The following is a 16,620-nucleotide window of genomic DNA, read 5'->3' as shown; positions in this document are numbered from 1 at the left end:
CCTACTTGTCTTGAATTGAAACTTCCCAAGTAGGTTTTATATTAATTCACCTTTTAAACAAAAATCATCTGATCATCAAGGTAATAAACGTTTAACTTTTATTTCGCAAAGACTAACAAGTTACTGTTACAACGTTGAATGCCATGCGGAACTATACTTCAGGCGTGACCTGCAACACCATTAAATCTACCATTTCTGACAGCACTGTCAGTGCTCGGACGATGCCCCCTGGACTTGCCTTGTCAGATCTCTATAGACGTGCACCTGCATGTCATGGGCCACATGTGGTATGCGGTTTGAAACGGGGGGAATAATAGTCTGATCCAGCCTGCAATTATGCAGGCCAAATAATGTTTGTATCCCCCTATATGAAACATTTTACTGTAATCTAATCTACAAGTGAACCAGTGTTGGTGTATACAGCCAACGGTAATTGGTGTAAACAAAAACCTGCATACACACTGGCCCTCAATGATTTGTAATGGATTTAAGGTTACATTATTTTTTCTCATTAAATAGAGATTGTTAATTTATAGTATTATACCTCATTGTAATTGTTTTTTTGTGAATTCCCCAAGTGTCCTGAGATGAGGATTTCAGGGAAGAGCTTGTTACCGGTGGTGTCAAGCCCTTTTACACTTGCAAAATACTTATGGGAGAACCATAGGATAGACTGTGAGGGAAATCGGCAATGTATTGGCTGTGATTTCCATATAAAACAATGAATATATAGAACTATTTTGAAATGCATTCCTTATTTTGAAATATTTTGTAAATACTAAATTGATAAAGACCTATGATGTGCCTGCACTGATATATTTTATCTGGTATCAGGAATGCACAGGATGAAGGTGGCGTGGACCTTGTTGATTTTTTCAAACATGTTAACTATCTATTAGGTATAGGATATGTCCTGGGGTTTTTACATAAGACCTCCCATACATCTGCACTTTCAGATTAAATTCGATCCATTGACGCTAGATGGAGTTGTTTTCGCTTTGTTCAAGCATCAATGCTGGTCATGTGATCCTTCCCTTGTCGACCGAAATGTTTTCATCCAATGGGCTTTGCATTTGAAACAGCAAAGATGGCGTTTGTGAATTGTTAGGGGAAGCGAAATATTAGCTAGGAAGTGTCACATGTGAAATTATGTATTAAAGCATCGGAAGACATCTGATTAACGTAAGCAAATATTTTATCGCGGTGAGACTGGGACATAAAGAAAAGTCAATAAAAAGGAAATAGCATGCCTTCCCCGAAAGCAAAAAACAACTGCGGTCGCAGTAGCAGCATTCCTGGTGTGAGTAACAACGGACGTTATGAGTTTATGTCATTGAGCAAGACTCCCCCACCACATTTATTGCAAAGACAGGGCTCAGATCCGACATCTGCTCGACTGCGTGCTTCGGAGAGCCCCACTCGGCGCCGAGGCTCCGGCTCTTCAAATGCCTCTTCATCGTCTGCCACCGGCGGCCAGCAACTACCAGAGGAAGACTGTATGCGTCTGAACCCGTCGTTTGTCGGTATCGCCTTGAGCTCCCTGCTCGCCATTGACTTGTGGCTGTCTAAACGTTTAGGCGTGTGCGCCTGCGAAGACTCTTCATGGGGCAGCATAAGACCGTTGATGAAACTGGTCGAGATCTCAGGTCACGGGATACCTTGGCTGGCCGGCGTCTTGTACTGCTTGTACAAGAGTGACAGTGCAGCGGGGCAGGAGGTCATGCTCAATCTCCTAATGGGTAATCTTAAACCGCCTTTTTATATTTTTCCCCAGAACAATCGTTGTCATTATTACGTCACTTTCATGAACGAGTATATTTTACCATCCTCTCCATAACCTAAACAAATGATAGTTAATAATCTTCCCCGTTTACCTTTTACCTTTTTTTTTGTTTTGTTTTTTTCCCTTGGACCAGCTCCTTCCCACCCCTCGCTATCACGATCTGCCTGAGTTACAACAGTATCTCCTTTGCATTGGCTACCCTGGCTCCTCTGATATTCTCTCACCCTCTCCATCTCCCTGTGTGGCTGATTGTCTTTTAAGTCTCTCCTCTTCCTGGCTTCACTTCTGTGGCAGTGGCAGTTATCAGGTGAACAATTATCGGGGTTTGATTTTGTATATTTTCATCAGACCTTTTCTTTAAACTTGTTTTCTCATCTAATCAGAACTGGCATGGTATATTCATGTCATTGTAGTTTGGTATGCAGGCTATCCATTTGTCATTTTCCTGCTTTTTTTGGCATGGAAAACACTTCCAGCAAAGAGAAGTGGAGCTATCGATGTACCAAAGGTATGCTGTTACAATCCCAACAACCTTGCAACTTGTTTAAAGTTCACAGTATCACTTGAAGTTCCATGAATTGCAACAGAGTATTTACATAACATCTCTGGCTTGCCTTTTTGAATGTCAAACAAAAATGAACATTTGCTTATGTTCAAGCATTTAGTAATCTGTATTACAGCCAGAACAGATGGTAATCAAAAAGTATATTCAAGACAAGCCTGCTGTGGGTTTGCCTGTGTAAAGGCGTGTCAATGATAAAATCCTATTAATATCTCTAATGTCTGTAGCCAAATCCCCGAGATAAGATACTGTCACTGGGTGCTTTTACATTGTTGCCCATGGATGTGCCAATCTGCTTCCATTCAGGACATTGACCCTGACTCATAATGAGAAACGTTATGTAGAGCAAAATATGATTTTGAGGTATTATGGAACACACAGACAGAACAAATAAACAGGTGGTGTAAACAAGCCAAAGAACTGTCAATTCAGAAGAGACAGATTGTAATTGACCATCCTGAAGTCTGGTAATGGGAGCAAAAAAACACAAACGGTGAAACACACTACTTAGCACTGCAAGAAAAATTTATTATGGAATGGTTGAAAACTTGCCAGGAAGCATACGCAAGGGCACATTGTCCCCACAAATGGAAAGGAAGATGGTGAGGGAGGCTTTAAGTAACCCAAGGATCCCAGTATAACCCCTTATGGGTGGATGTGACTAGCACGTTACATCTCCTTTAATGGATGGATGCAACACCAACGTTGTGTTTGATCATACGACTGATTTTCAAGACGCATAACCGTTGAAATGTATGGTGATTCCTAGGCCTTTCTATGGGTTTTCTATAGGGTGCCTTAGTCCATAATGGGTTAAGAATTACAGAGCTTCTTTGGAAGGGTAGCATAAAGACTGAGCACAATAAAGAAAACCAAGCATCTCGAGTTTGATAAACCTCATTGGAATTATGACTGGAATGGATTGTGATGGTCAAATGAGACAACAATTGAACGTTTTGGCCATACAGTTGACATCATTGACTTGTTTGGCGGCAAAAGAGGAATGCATACAAGGAGAAGCTCCTCATATCTACTGTCAAATATGGAGGTGGATTATTAATGTTTTGGAGATGTTTTGCTGCCAGTGGTCCAGAGGCACTATTTACAATTAATGGCACCATGATTTCAACAAAGTATCACAACATTTTGGCAGAAAATCTGTCGGTCTCTGCTAGGAAGCTGCGACTTGTACGTAGGTAGATTGTCCAGTAGGACAATGACTCCAAACACATCAAAATCCACACATAAATGGCTATGTGAAAACAACATCCATCTACAATGGCCATCTCAGTCTCCAGACTTAAATCCCATCAAAACCCTGTGGTCTGAACTGGAGAGGAGGGTCCATAAGCGCAAACCCAAGTTTCTGCATAGAGGAATGGTTAAAAATCCTTTAACCTTATCACAAATGATAGGAAAAGACTCATGGCTGTCATCTTGGCCAGGCGTGTTGGCACAAAGTATTAAGCTAAGGGACTTGGTTGATTCCAATGAATCATTAATAGTGAACACTACTTTATGCATGTTGGAAAAGCATATGTCAATAACTATTATTTTTTAGTTTACAGTATTTGTTTTTGCGTTGCGTAATTATCAAGGGCCCAATAATTGGTTTTCCACAGGAACAAGCATTTCACAATGTCCGTTAAAGGACTGGATTTGTGGAGTGAACAAGACAAAAAGGAATGCAGCTGACAATGTCAGTAGAGAATTTGACTCAACACTGGAGATTTGTTTTTAGCAGATTATTTTCTTTCCTGTGCTTTTTTGTCCTGGATATAGCTTTTGTCCTGGATATATTTGTCCTTTGTCTTATTTTCACTTTAAATTTACTTTACTCTGGTACATTTTGTGTCAACGGAGAGTGCAGCAATATGCCTATAATAACTATTCCCAAAAATGCTTGAACATTTTCAGTGTGACTGTTATCCCAGGCAAGCTGTGTGATTGTCCTCCATCTGTGGTCCTGCTAAACTCCTGCCTCCCTCTCACAGCCCTTGTCATGGACCTGGTCCTGGTTGCCGTGGTGAAGGCTGTGGTACGCCGCCGGCGTCCTTCCCACAACCGCATGGACATGTTCGCCACCTTCTCCGTGGACCGCTACTCCTTCCCCTCGGGCCACGCCACCCGGGCGGCCATGTGTGCCCGCTTCCTGCTGGCCCACCTGGTGCTGGCCGCCCCTCTGCGTGTCCTGGTGCTGCTGTGGGCTGCCCTGGTGGGGTTCTCCCGCGTGCTGCTGGGCAGGCACAATGTCACCGACGTGGTGTTTGGCTTCGGCATGGGCTACTGCCAGTACAACCTGGTGGAGATGCTGTGGGTCTCACCAGTTGGGCTGCAGCTCATGATGGGGCAGACAGGCTGAGAGGTCTGCGGTTTTACGGGGAAGAAAGGGTGGCTGGGTCTGCCATCACGCTGGCTAGTCCTAGCCAGTACCATCACTGTGCATATTTACCATTACCTGAAAAAAAAGATTAACAATAATGAACAATGCATCACAATATGCAGTGAAAAACATTTGTGTGGGTATATTTGTGCATGGGTGGGGTAACGTTACTTTACTGCTTCACTGTTAAAGCCTTGGGGTATGCATTGCCCCTAATATGTGTATTGGGTGAATACTGGTTGGATGAATTTATTTTTAAAAATTTGCGGGATGGAAGCGTGGAATGTTTCACTGATACACTACATTGTTTAGTGTCCACTTTCTCAAAATAGAAATGTATTTTGTAAATCTAATGCACTGGGTTTATTGTCATGTTTACCATGACCAATGTAGGCATGGGGTCCTGTGTAAAATTTGAGTTTCCTTTCCTTCATTGTTGCTTTAGCTTAATAATTTAAGACTTATTGTTGCTCTCCAACAAATGGAACTGAATGTGTTGTATCAGAACATCTGCACTATGAAGTATTGTATTTAGTTTCCAGACCTTCAATCTGGTTCATGGTTTTGGCTTTAAATTCAAGCTTTGTTCTCTAGTGACTGCTGTCTCATTTCAAATAATGCAATATGTTTGTCTGCTCGGTATCAACAAAATCAGATTTCCAATATACACTTGGACTCTAATATTTTTTACCTTGTATGGCAATTCCTGCTGCCCCTATTTGTCAAATGCATCATTTAAAAAGGTGTTTTGGCCCCAAATCTATTTGTCATGTCTTCAGCAGAGACCTCGAAACATGATGAAGCATTTACATGAATTGTTTGGCTTAGTAGCAGACCTTGATGCAGGCACACTGAGTTCGACCGGCTCATGTGGAGCTGCATAATTGGCTCGTCACTACAAGGGCGGGGGGGAAGACTCAGCAGGGGGGGTTAGTGAGATCAGCGCATACAACAGCACCCCGGGCGCCTCGGCCACCAGTCCCGGGTGGGACACTGCGGCTTGGAGAAGGCGTGTCGTTCTCAGGATCACCTGATGAGACGGGGTGTAGGCGGTGTATCCCTAGATAACACACTGGCTATCAGAATAGATAGGGTACAATTGGCTATTAAATTGGGATAAAAACGGGAAAAATATGAAACAAATATTTGAATGAAATTCTGGGCTTTGTTCCCTGATCTAGGCCTATCTGCACTTGAAACTGCCCTTTGATGTCACTTTGTTCCTAGGCAGACAGGCTGTGAATGTGTAATTTCAGTCCATATCTGGTCTTGGATGATATATTAACACAGTAATATGCACAACTGTAAACACTCAAGACCAAACTTGGAGTGAAGCCAGTTGAGTGAAGAGACAATACGTGCATTCTGTAGGGTCATTTGAGGATAGATTGCATATGCAATGTTAATGTTCAGCCAGATAAACTGACCTCTGCCGCTGTTAATTATTGTGAAGTTGTAGCTGTTCAGTCATTAACCAAGTGAGGCAAATGACCTTTGGTAGCCTGTGAGCTTCAGTTTACCCTTGGATCTAGCCTATACTAGAATTGAGTTGTTGGGCTTATGGAATCAAAAGTTATCCCTGTTGCTGTAGCATGAAACTGAAACATTAACCCCACTCTAATCTTACTTGAGTGCCACTGAGGCAATTGACTACTTTTATTGTCTTTGTTTAACATGCTCTCACTGGATTGAACAATACTTTAATGAACCCTTCTACTTACACAGTTACGGAGTTACCCTCTCCTGCTTTCATCCTTCAAACTGGTGAATGTAACTTTCTGTGTTGGGCCAGCTGTGTGTGGCATTTATTTAGACTTGGTATATATTTTATTGTTACAGTGCAGTGTAGATTTCCTCACCCTGCGTGGATGATAGAACATTGTCATTGTATGTGACAGTGTGTGGAGCCAAGGAGCCCCTTCCATTCAGAGTTGCTGGTGTGAGTTGCGATGGGTGTGCTTTAATGTGCAATTCATGATATCTCCCTTGTACTCATTACCAGAGCAAATCACTGTGTCAAAAGGCATCCTATTGGTAATCTTTTCTGTAGCTGACAAAGGTGCAAATATCAGCTCATAACCTTTTTTTTTCTTCCCCTTGTAGACCTGTGATAATGCTTGCTTTATTACAGTTGTCTGTTTGATTGAAAATGCCATGTTTTCAGCAGTTTGGTGTATAAATATGAAATAAACTCACTTTTCTATGATGGGCACCACATCTTCTAATGTGGGGAAACCATGCAGTAGTAAATACATTTTTATGCTGGAAAATTCATAAGTATTGAGTCTGTTAATTGTCAAATAAGTGCAGACTGAGTGGGAACTTAATATGAGGGTCCAAATTCAGGAGTGGGAACCAGTCTTGTGAAACACATTTAAATACTAGGATTAAGCTGCTCATGTTTTGTGGACCTTAACCAAGACAACTATGTGAATGTGTACACTGTCATAACATAGACTGCTTTTTAAGTTGGCTTTTAATTCCAAAAATGTTTCAGGAAAGACTTAACTGTCAGGCAATAGAAGCTCCTTGGTATTCCCTCATTACACATGACTTCACCAGCTTTGTAAAGATTTAATCAATTGTATGACTATTGTATATTGCATAGCACTGTGTACAGTATGTTTACATAAATATAATTATATATTGATTCTAAGTGGTAGCAAATGTGACGATTGAATTAGATGTTTACTTAAAATTATATGTGGTTTATGTTGTAACAAAATATAGCTGTTTGGCTTGATCAATGTTGAAAGGCCTTAAAGACGCAACAATTTGAAATGTTTGAAAAGTTACTGGATATGTGTTTCTCATCAAAAATGTGTGTATTCTACACATACCAATTGCGTTTGTCCAGAAACTAGAACACTGGTAATGATAGGGCTTGGATGTGTGCATCCTACTGTACATTAGTATCAATCAATGCTCATACCCGGCAGATGTTACAAATTTATTGATTTGCCTCTCTAGTCATGTTCCGCTTTCCAGAGATGAGAGATGCCCCATTCAGCCTATACCACAGGCATGCTTGCTGATCCAGCATGACTACGGTTGAATGACATTCAGTGGCCACTTTATTAGGCACGACTGCTCTTTTAAGATAAGTACAGTGGGTGATCACAAAAACTGGACGATTTAAGATTTAAAAAAAGGTCTGACAATGGTGGGACGGGCAGTTTACAGCATGAATGTGTGGCTGAAAAATATGCAGAAACTGCATGATGCTATTGTGTCAGCATGGACCAAAATCCATAAGGAATGTGTCCAGCATATTGGTGACTCCATGCCATGAAGAATGTGGGGTATTCTGGAGGCCTTTCTTAAGGGGGTCTTTCCCAGTACTATATAGCTGTACCTAATAAAGCGGCCACTGAGGGTATATTTTACACAGTGCATTTGTAGACATTTAAGATGGTTCAGACCAAAAAAAGTAAATGGTTACCATTAATATTGACACTCCTGGTTCTTTTTCATGGAATTTTGATTTGTCTGTCCAGGATGTAAGTTTTTCCCAATTGTTGTTTTGTCACATGGTCAGCTTATAACATATAACATGCTATAAATACATAACTTGCAAAACAAAGGGACTACATCAGCATCAGGATTGTCAGTGTGACTATGTACAGACCTTCTTGCACTCCTGGACATGACTTCAGACTGGAGGTTGCCTCAACTGTGACTGTTGCGTTTTTAAAGCCTCACTTTTGTTGTGAGATTGTAGACGTGACCATGTGATTCATCTGTATTTTCTGAATAAACAAGGGAAAGCTGAAACCCTATTCCTGTGTTTTATTAGCAGAGCTGAATCTTCTGTGACTTTAAGAATGCACTTTGATACACTCATTCAACCCTGATACTAGGAACAAATGCACTAGGTTTATTGGTTTAATTCTTACATTATCTTCAATGTGGGGAGCAATGTTGCCTCGCAGCAAGAAGGTCCTGGCTTAAAATCCTGGCCAGGTTTCTTCCCACAGTCCAAAGACTTGCAGGTAAGGTTAATTGGAGAGTCTAAATTGCCCCTTAGGTATGAGTGATTTGTGGTGTGTCCAGGGCGTATTCCTGCCTCTCGCCCAATGCACACTCATTCCTGCCTCTCCCCCCCCCCCCCCCCCCCGTGACCCTGAATTGGAATAATTGGGTTGGATAATGAATTGCATGGATTCAGCTGCTGCTTCTTTTCACTATGCAATCGACCACCTGAGCTACTAGAGTTACTATGCCAAAAGAATAGTAGCACTTGGCACAGGCAGGTGGTAGGCACTCAACCAGTCAGAGGGCTCTTCCACTAATGAGCATCAAGGAGGGAATTGGGTGCATGGAATCAGGTCACCCATACTCTTCTACCAACTTTATAACAAATGGATTGCACTTTTGTGCAAACCTCTTTCAAACGAGGCATTGTTGATCAAATATGAATGAAGATTCAGCAACTGCATTGCTTATTTCTCGCCTGAAATATTTACAGAAATGTATTTTAGTGGAATCTTTGAAGCCTAATGTACTAAGGAAGAGAGCTAGAGAGTGCAGCAAAAGAATATGCGAATCAATGTGTTTCCATTGACCTGCTACTTCGTCAAAAGCTGGCAAAACACTGAGATCTGGGTCAGGGTCCTTTGGCTTTCTGGAGCGGAAGTATGTATAATAATGCACTCAGGGTTTTTTTTTCTCCCGAATTTCAGGTGTTCTTACTGTATTTTCTTATGCGCAAATTCACATTTTGAATAAAGACGGTTGGATGGAAATTCATGTTGCTGTTATCTTACTGTGACTTGGGTCTGTCTGAGGTAGGTGACACTCCTCGGAATCATTTGTAACATCACTAGCTACCTGCTGTAAAATCCAGCTTTACCATCTTGAGAATTAAAAAAGTGAAGTGAACTGGTCAACCAGCTAGTGCTAGAAGTTTGTCTGAGCTTGAAGCTGATCAACCAGTTGTTTCAAAGCCTAGCTTGAGCTGGTCATACCATGTCAAGCTGGTCTGAACTGGTGAACCAGATAAACCATGTCGAGCTGGTCTGAGCTACCAACTGTTTCAAAACCTAGCTTGCTGTTTTTCTCAGCATTTTGCAATGCCTATGTCTAAATAGACTATTTAATTTGGAGGACTTCTCTTGTGAATTTGTGAACTCGCCTATTTCTGAGGAAGACTGTGAAAACACATTTGACTCCACATTAGGGGGCATTTTCAATGATCCCATTTTATATCAGTGAGCGTCTAAATATATTCGACAGGCACTAGCCTGCTTTTGAATAATAAGTAGTATGTGAAATTGTGGAATGTGTTTGACTTGTTGATGGGAGTTTGGTATTTGACAAAACCTTCTATCAATGGACCTAAATTAATATATTAGTATACAATATGTTATTATTGTGATTATTGTGCTTATTTTTTATGATCTTCTTGACCTGTTTCCATCAGAGGGAAGCACAAGGAGAGAGAAGTTGAGAGGTAGGGGGAGGGTGACAGGCCGGGCCGGAGAAGCAAACACTTCACTTCACTTTCAGGATGAAATGTTGTATACTTTTCTGCAAAATGCAGTATTTTACACCTCATGAGGCCAATAATTTAGTTTCCATGCGTCCTTTCAGAGTCTCCAAATGTCCTATAAATCATAGACATATTTCTGTGATAAGGCACTTATACTGATATGTCGAAAATGTCACAAAAATTGCAATACAACGCAATCTTCAGGATAATAAGTTGGGGGAAAAAACATAGAGTGATGCGTCATTAGCACACTTGAATAACGCACTGATGTCAGTTGCTATTTGATTTGATGGACCCTTCACCTGCCTTGTGTAAACATTCATTGGATGGGGTAATGCCTTTTATGGAAATTCACAAAAAAGTGCATGGCTGTATAAAAAAAGGTGGTCAAAGTGCTCTCCCCACTGACTCAAACAGAGGACAAAGGTAGGAAGCTTTGGCTGGTCGCTCATTCCATTATTATTACTTTTCTATCTTGCATTTGCATTTTATGTGGTACATTGAAAATTATAACATAATTTGGAAGGGTTCAAAGAGCATTTAATAGAGTCATGTTTGAGAAATAATGATGGTTTTCATTGCAGAATGCATTTTCCAGAGTTTAATTATGCTCAAGTAGTCACAACTACATGGATATAGAGGATAAATAATATTACAGATAAATTTGCATTTTGGTATTGGAAAGTATGGATATTGTATGTCAGTTCTGAAGGCCTGACAAAGAAATATTGAAGAAATCACACCAACACAAAATGAGAGGTCACACAATGTTACCTTGTTCTTTTCTTTATTTCTCTCCGATTTTAAATGCCTAACCATATTCATGCACAATGTTTGGTGCAGTGCAACAGACTCAACTGCTCTTTCCAAAACCTGTCATGTTAGCTGCTGCTTCTAATAACAGACATGAGTGGAGAAAAAAAAATATTCCAGACCATGGGGACTATCCATGCACTAGAACAGTGTCTTATCAGGTTGATCCACTCAACAGCTCCAATGAGACAAATTCAGAATGGATATGTCCTTTTGTCAGGATTTTCTTTGCTCCATTTAAACCCTTTTTTGCCACTGCCATTGTACTCCTGTGCTTCATGTCTTATTGTGTAACTCTCCATATTTCTGCAGACAGCATGGTGCGCCGTGTAGCAGTAATTGGGGCTGGACCCTCAGGCTTAACCAGCATCAAATCATGCCTAGAGGAGGGACTGGAGCCAGTGTGCTTTGAAAGCAGCGATGATATTGGGGGATTGTGGAAGTATAAGGCAAGACCAACAATTTACTCAAAACTATCATCATTACTATCAGTCTGTGACTGTGATAAATTTGTTTCATCTTTTTCTGTCATGGTCGCATGGAATTTTGTCTCAAGAATGTGTCCCACGTGGATTTAAACTTGCACTACAATCCATACCCTCATGTGATCTCCATAGGCCCTGGATTTTTGTAACACTGGGAGAGGAAAGCAGAAAAATAAATTCAGCATTTTGCAATTCATCCTTACACACAGAACAACAATAAGTTGTCATGAGAATCAAATGGCACAAGAGAGTTTTCAGTGGTGGACATATGTCAGCCATTATTTGCTAATGCATTTTTGAATGCAAACACTCCATTAGAAAAACTGGGTAATTCCAAAGATTTATCAATATGTACTAATTGGTTAGACAATCCCCTCTGCAAAACAACTTAGAAGTATGGGCCACTGCCTGGCGATGCACACAAGTATAAAGCAACTGGTCTCGTCAACTGCCAATATGTCTGTAGTCAGAGAGGATTCAAAAGATGGCTCAGGCAAAGTTTTTGTTTCACGATGAAAATCAATCATATATTTTTCTCTTTAAAACAAATTGTGACCCTACTCATGTTCTTTTTGTCTGTGTAGGAGGTCTCTGAGCCCAACAGGGCAAGTATCTATAAGTCGCTGACCATCAATATCTCCAAGGAGATGATGTGTTACAGCGACTTCCCCATCCCAGCCGACTACCCCAACTACATGCACCACTCTCGTATCCTGCAGTACTTCCGTCTTTACGCGGAACACTTCAAGCTGCTCCGGCATATTCGCTTCCAGGTGACTGACTAGCTCAGGGCTGGTTTACAGCTCCACATACACATTCTGTATCTGAGCCTGTCTCATGTGCCAGGGCTGACTCCACCTTTCCCTTCTGCTGTGCTTCAGACCAATGTTCGCAGCGTGAGGCAAAGGCCTGACTTCACTCGCTCAGGGCAGTGGGAGGTGGTGACGGAGAATCGAGAAGGGCAGGAGGAGAGGCACATCTTTGACGCTGTGATCGTCTGTTCGGGACACTATTCCTATCCTTACATGCCTCTAAAAGACTTCCCAGGTTACAACACAGTGCTATTGCTGTAGATGTCTGGAAATGAGGCGTGACAGTAACCTTCAAGACACATGCTGCCTTGGTTTAAAATGTTGCTCATGGGCTTTCTGAAATGGGTAGTGCGAAATTACTTATCCCCATTCTCACTCATTGTGTTGCAGGGATTGAGAACTTTGAGGGGAAAGTCTTCCATAGCTGGGATTACAAAGGCCCAGAGGAATTCCATGGGAAAAGGATTGTGATCATTGGAATTGGGAATTCGGGGGGTGACATTGCAGTGGAGTGCAGCAGAGTTGCAGAGCAGGTGAAAATTGGTGAAAGATTTAAAGTGTAAGAAGTGCTTAACAGGTGTCACTTCATGCACACGAATCAGAATGCAAGGCCACTCATGTGAGAATGGGTCCTTCCTGCAGGTGTATGTGAGCACTCGCAGGGGCGCCTGGGTCATACGCGTGGTGTCGGACAATGGGCTGCCTGTGGACATGAAGTACAACACCCGATTTGTGCACATCCTCTTCCAACTCCTCCCAATCAATATTCTCAATTGGATAGGTGAAGGCAAGTTGAATGCCCTGTACGACCACACAATGTATGCCCTCAAGCCAAAGCACAGGTAAAACAGGATTTTTTTTTTTATATCTGATGACAATTAGTTTCTTGTATTCCCAGAAAAAACTAGTTACCTGTATTTACAATAATGCATTATTTGTAATTAATAAGAAAACTGGATGACTTGGCAGAAAATTTCTCAAGGGACTGCTTTTTGATGTTTTTTTGTATTCCCACAATGGAAAAAAAATAACAGCTTGTCAAGATGCAAACAGAAAACAAGAGTTTTTTATGACTCACAGTCCCAAATGACAGCATCTGTAATAGGTTGAAAATTAAAGGGATTATGACAATTGATTTGCTACGCCATAGTCTCTTTCCGATTACATTTGCCCTGCGTATACATTTGGTATGACAGAAAAAATGTATTTCTAGTTTGCATAACAAATTAATAGAGGAATTGATCCATCTGCCCTACAGGCTTTTCAGTCAGATCCCAGTGATCAACGATGATCTTCCAGGGAAAATCCTGTCCGGATCTGTGGTGGTGAAGCCCAATGTGAGGGAGATCCGAGGCTCCAGCGTGGTGTTTGAGGATGGGTCTGTGGTGGAAAAAGTGGATGTGGTGGCGTTTGCCACAGGCTACAGTTATGACTTTCCCTTCCTGCCCCCATCGATCATGGCGAAGTCAGGGCACAGAGTGGGGCTGTACAAACATGTGTTCCCCCCAAGCCTCGAACACCCCACACTGGCCGTTGTTGGGTTCATTCATGCACTGGGAGCCATCATGCCTCAGGCAGAGATGCAGGCACGTTGGGTAACCAGAGTCTTCAAAGGTAAGACTAGTATAGGAAGTGTAAGCCTCGGGGGTCATTATTTTTGACATCCAAAAAATAAATTGTGTGTAGTTCTAAGAACAATGTAAGAAGAAATGGCAACTGTCCTTTGTCCTTTAACAGGTTTGAAGAAGCTCCCATCCAACAAAGCAATGCTGAAATGTGTTGAGAATGACACAAAGAACATGGAGAAAAGGTGAGCTTGCCAGAGTTTTATATAAACAATAAGTATAAAAATTGTGTTAGATGGGGTAAAAGGCACAACAAATCATGACTTGCCTCTTACATAGTCAGCTAACTTTAATCCTTACACTCTACTTCCAGCTATATCTGCTCCAAGCTAGTCCCACTTCAGGTGGACTTTGTCAGCTACATGGATAACATAGCAGGTGAGGCTGGAGTACGCCCCAGTCTGCTCTGGCTCTTCTTCACTGACTACCCTTTGTTCAAGCACGTCTTAATGGGCCCAGTCACAGCTTACCAGTATCGACTCACCGGACCTGGGAAGTGGTCGGGGGCCCGTCAAGCCATCTTCACCCAGTTTGACCGCATGTATCAGCCTCTCAAGACCCGCCAGGTGGATGATGAGCCTGGAAGCTCTGTAGCAGGGCGTCTATTCAAATGGAGTGTCGTCACCATTTTGGGGGCCTCTGCTGCTTATTACATACACCTTCACCCCCCAGCTTCTCTTCTTGCCTTAGTCTCCACCATTAAACCTAACAGGATCTGAATCCCTCTTTCAGTCTATGCATTCTATATTCAATCATTTAATATGTAAATCAGTTCCACTAACTCACCGATCTTTCATGACCAGAAACATCAGCCATCCTAACATATAGTGGCAGTGACTGGTGAGAAAAGAATGGTCGTGAAACTTTTATGAATACACATGTTAGTCCTATGCCATTCTCACCTGTTGTAAAGCTATTATTTATTATTGGGACCAAATAATCCTTTCAGTATGTAGTACCAAAATGTTTTTGAAAGTCGTAGGCACCCTAGACTTTATTATATGTTTATTTTTTTGTGTGTTGGTATAAAAGAACACATTTGAGATTTCCAAATATTCATTTTCCAAAATATTTAATTTTACAGATTTAATTAAAAAAAAGAAAAATAAAATAACATTACTGTAAGCAATTGACTACTTTTTACATAAAAACTTGATCAAGGCTGTCTGAGATCAGAAGCAAGGAGCCTACCAAAGTCTGCAGAAGAACTGTGGCAAGTTCTCCAACATGCTTGGACCAACCTCCCTGCTGATTGTCTTATTCAACTGCAGGACAGCGTTGGCTCTCAGAGAAGTGATGCAGGTTTAACGCAAAAGGGTGGTCACAAAAAATATTGAATTTGACCTATTCTGCCAAATTACTAAAATGTAATGTAAAATGTGTAGTATGTTTTAGGACCCTTCATTTAATTATTTTTGAAAGAATCGTATCTGTACAGAATGTTATACAGGTGCCTTTAAAACTTTTGCACAGTACTGTATGTCTGTGTGAATCTGTATTATAAATAGAATTTAAAAAACATTGGATCTTGTCCTTGTATTTGTTGGTGTGCAGTTTCATGTACAAACAGCATCGCTTTTCACTGACACTACAGCACATCCATTGCAAAGTGAAAATCCTTTACGCAGCTAAATATGCTTCAAATCATTACAGTATGATGTCTTAAATATTTAATGAAAACAACCCTTTCAGAAAAATGCCTCATGATTGCACATTATAATTGGTTTCTCAGTTATAGGAAAATATGCTTAACACAGCAATCAATGAACAAGTATGCTCGTACACTGAAGCTGCTGGAAAGCTCAAAATGAAATTGACTGCAACGAGATCTCCAAGGCACCCAATAGGTGACAGTCTTTCATTGTAACCCTAAACCTTTGCACGAAAGGTACAATAGGTAATTTTGGACACCTACTGGTCAAAAGAGGAATTGGAGCAACAAACCACAACACCGTTTATTCCTTCCCCTTCTGTGAACACCGTGACGTTAAAACCCCACTCGCTCCATGTTCTCGTGCACTGTTTTGGAAAGCGGAGTGACCAGCGGCGACAGAGCCTGCCGTCTTTTTGTAGTGTTCTAGTAAGAAAATGTTCAAGAGCCTCTGTGGTGGGAATTTTAATTTATTCCTGTAAGAAAACACTCAGACAGTAAATCAAATCCAATCTTTACTATGCACATAAGGTCCAAGTTACATGCAAAATCAAGGACAAAGGTTTTTCTCCTTTGTCTGGATATATTTATGTGCAGAGCACAACAAATGTACACCCCCTTTGAATATTAATATTCCCAATGATCAATATTCAAAGACAATCCACCACTCTTCTCCTTACTACAGATTGTTTATTCATATCTCCCCCCTTCAAGGTACTGTCTATGCAGATACATGTTCTCAAAACATTCCAGCATGATGTATACGCAGGGGCCTGTGCAATCAACTGCGCATCTGAGAAATCTCTTGTTTTAACTCCCTATTTCCAGGAAGAGAATCCCCATGGTAGCTTCCGTCATGAGGTCTTATGTTTTTGGTTCTGCAGGCTCTCAGGCACCAAGACAAGATCATCCAGAACACAATTAATGGCCGTGGCCTTGGAGGCCCAAGGTACAGACAGGGAGACACATCTCCACTCAGTTACAGAAAATAATATTCATTAGCACAAAGCAAGTT

The 16,620-nt window shown here is 41.3% G+C and overlaps 2 protein-coding genes across 2 annotated transcripts; both read left to right on the top strand.

The window, feature by feature from the left end:
- Positions 1-1,085: 1,085 nt before the first annotated feature.
- On the top strand, positions 1,086-5,621 carry plpp6 (phospholipid phosphatase 6). Its single transcript, XM_061239880.1, has 2 exons — positions 1,086-1,739; positions 4,340-5,621. The coding sequence occupies exons 1-2, from the start codon at positions 1,247-1,249 to the stop codon at positions 4,705-4,707; spliced, it is 861 nt and encodes a 286-aa protein (XP_061095864.1). The 5' UTR covers positions 1,086-1,246; the 3' UTR covers positions 4,708-5,621.
- Positions 5,622-10,573: 4,952 nt separating this feature from the next.
- Positions 10,574-15,475, top strand: LOC133127750 (flavin-containing monooxygenase 5-like). Its single transcript, XM_061240887.1, has 9 exons — positions 10,574-10,645; positions 11,345-11,481; positions 12,102-12,290; positions 12,399-12,564; positions 12,720-12,862; positions 12,972-13,171; positions 13,588-13,943; positions 14,067-14,139; positions 14,268-15,475. The coding sequence occupies exons 2-9, from the start codon at positions 11,350-11,352 to the stop codon at positions 14,671-14,673; spliced, it is 1,665 nt and encodes a 554-aa protein (XP_061096871.1). The 5' UTR covers positions 10,574-10,645; positions 11,345-11,349; the 3' UTR covers positions 14,674-15,475.
- Positions 15,476-16,620: the final 1,145 nt, after the last annotated feature.

This window comes from Conger conger, chromosome 4 (assembly GCF_963514075.1).
Source record: "Conger conger chromosome 4, fConCon1.1, whole genome shotgun sequence".
NCBI lineage: Eukaryota > Metazoa > Chordata > Actinopteri > Anguilliformes > Congridae > Conger > Conger conger.
Note: the sequence above shows the minus strand (reverse complement) of the source record. Positions and strands in the feature narration are given on the sequence as shown.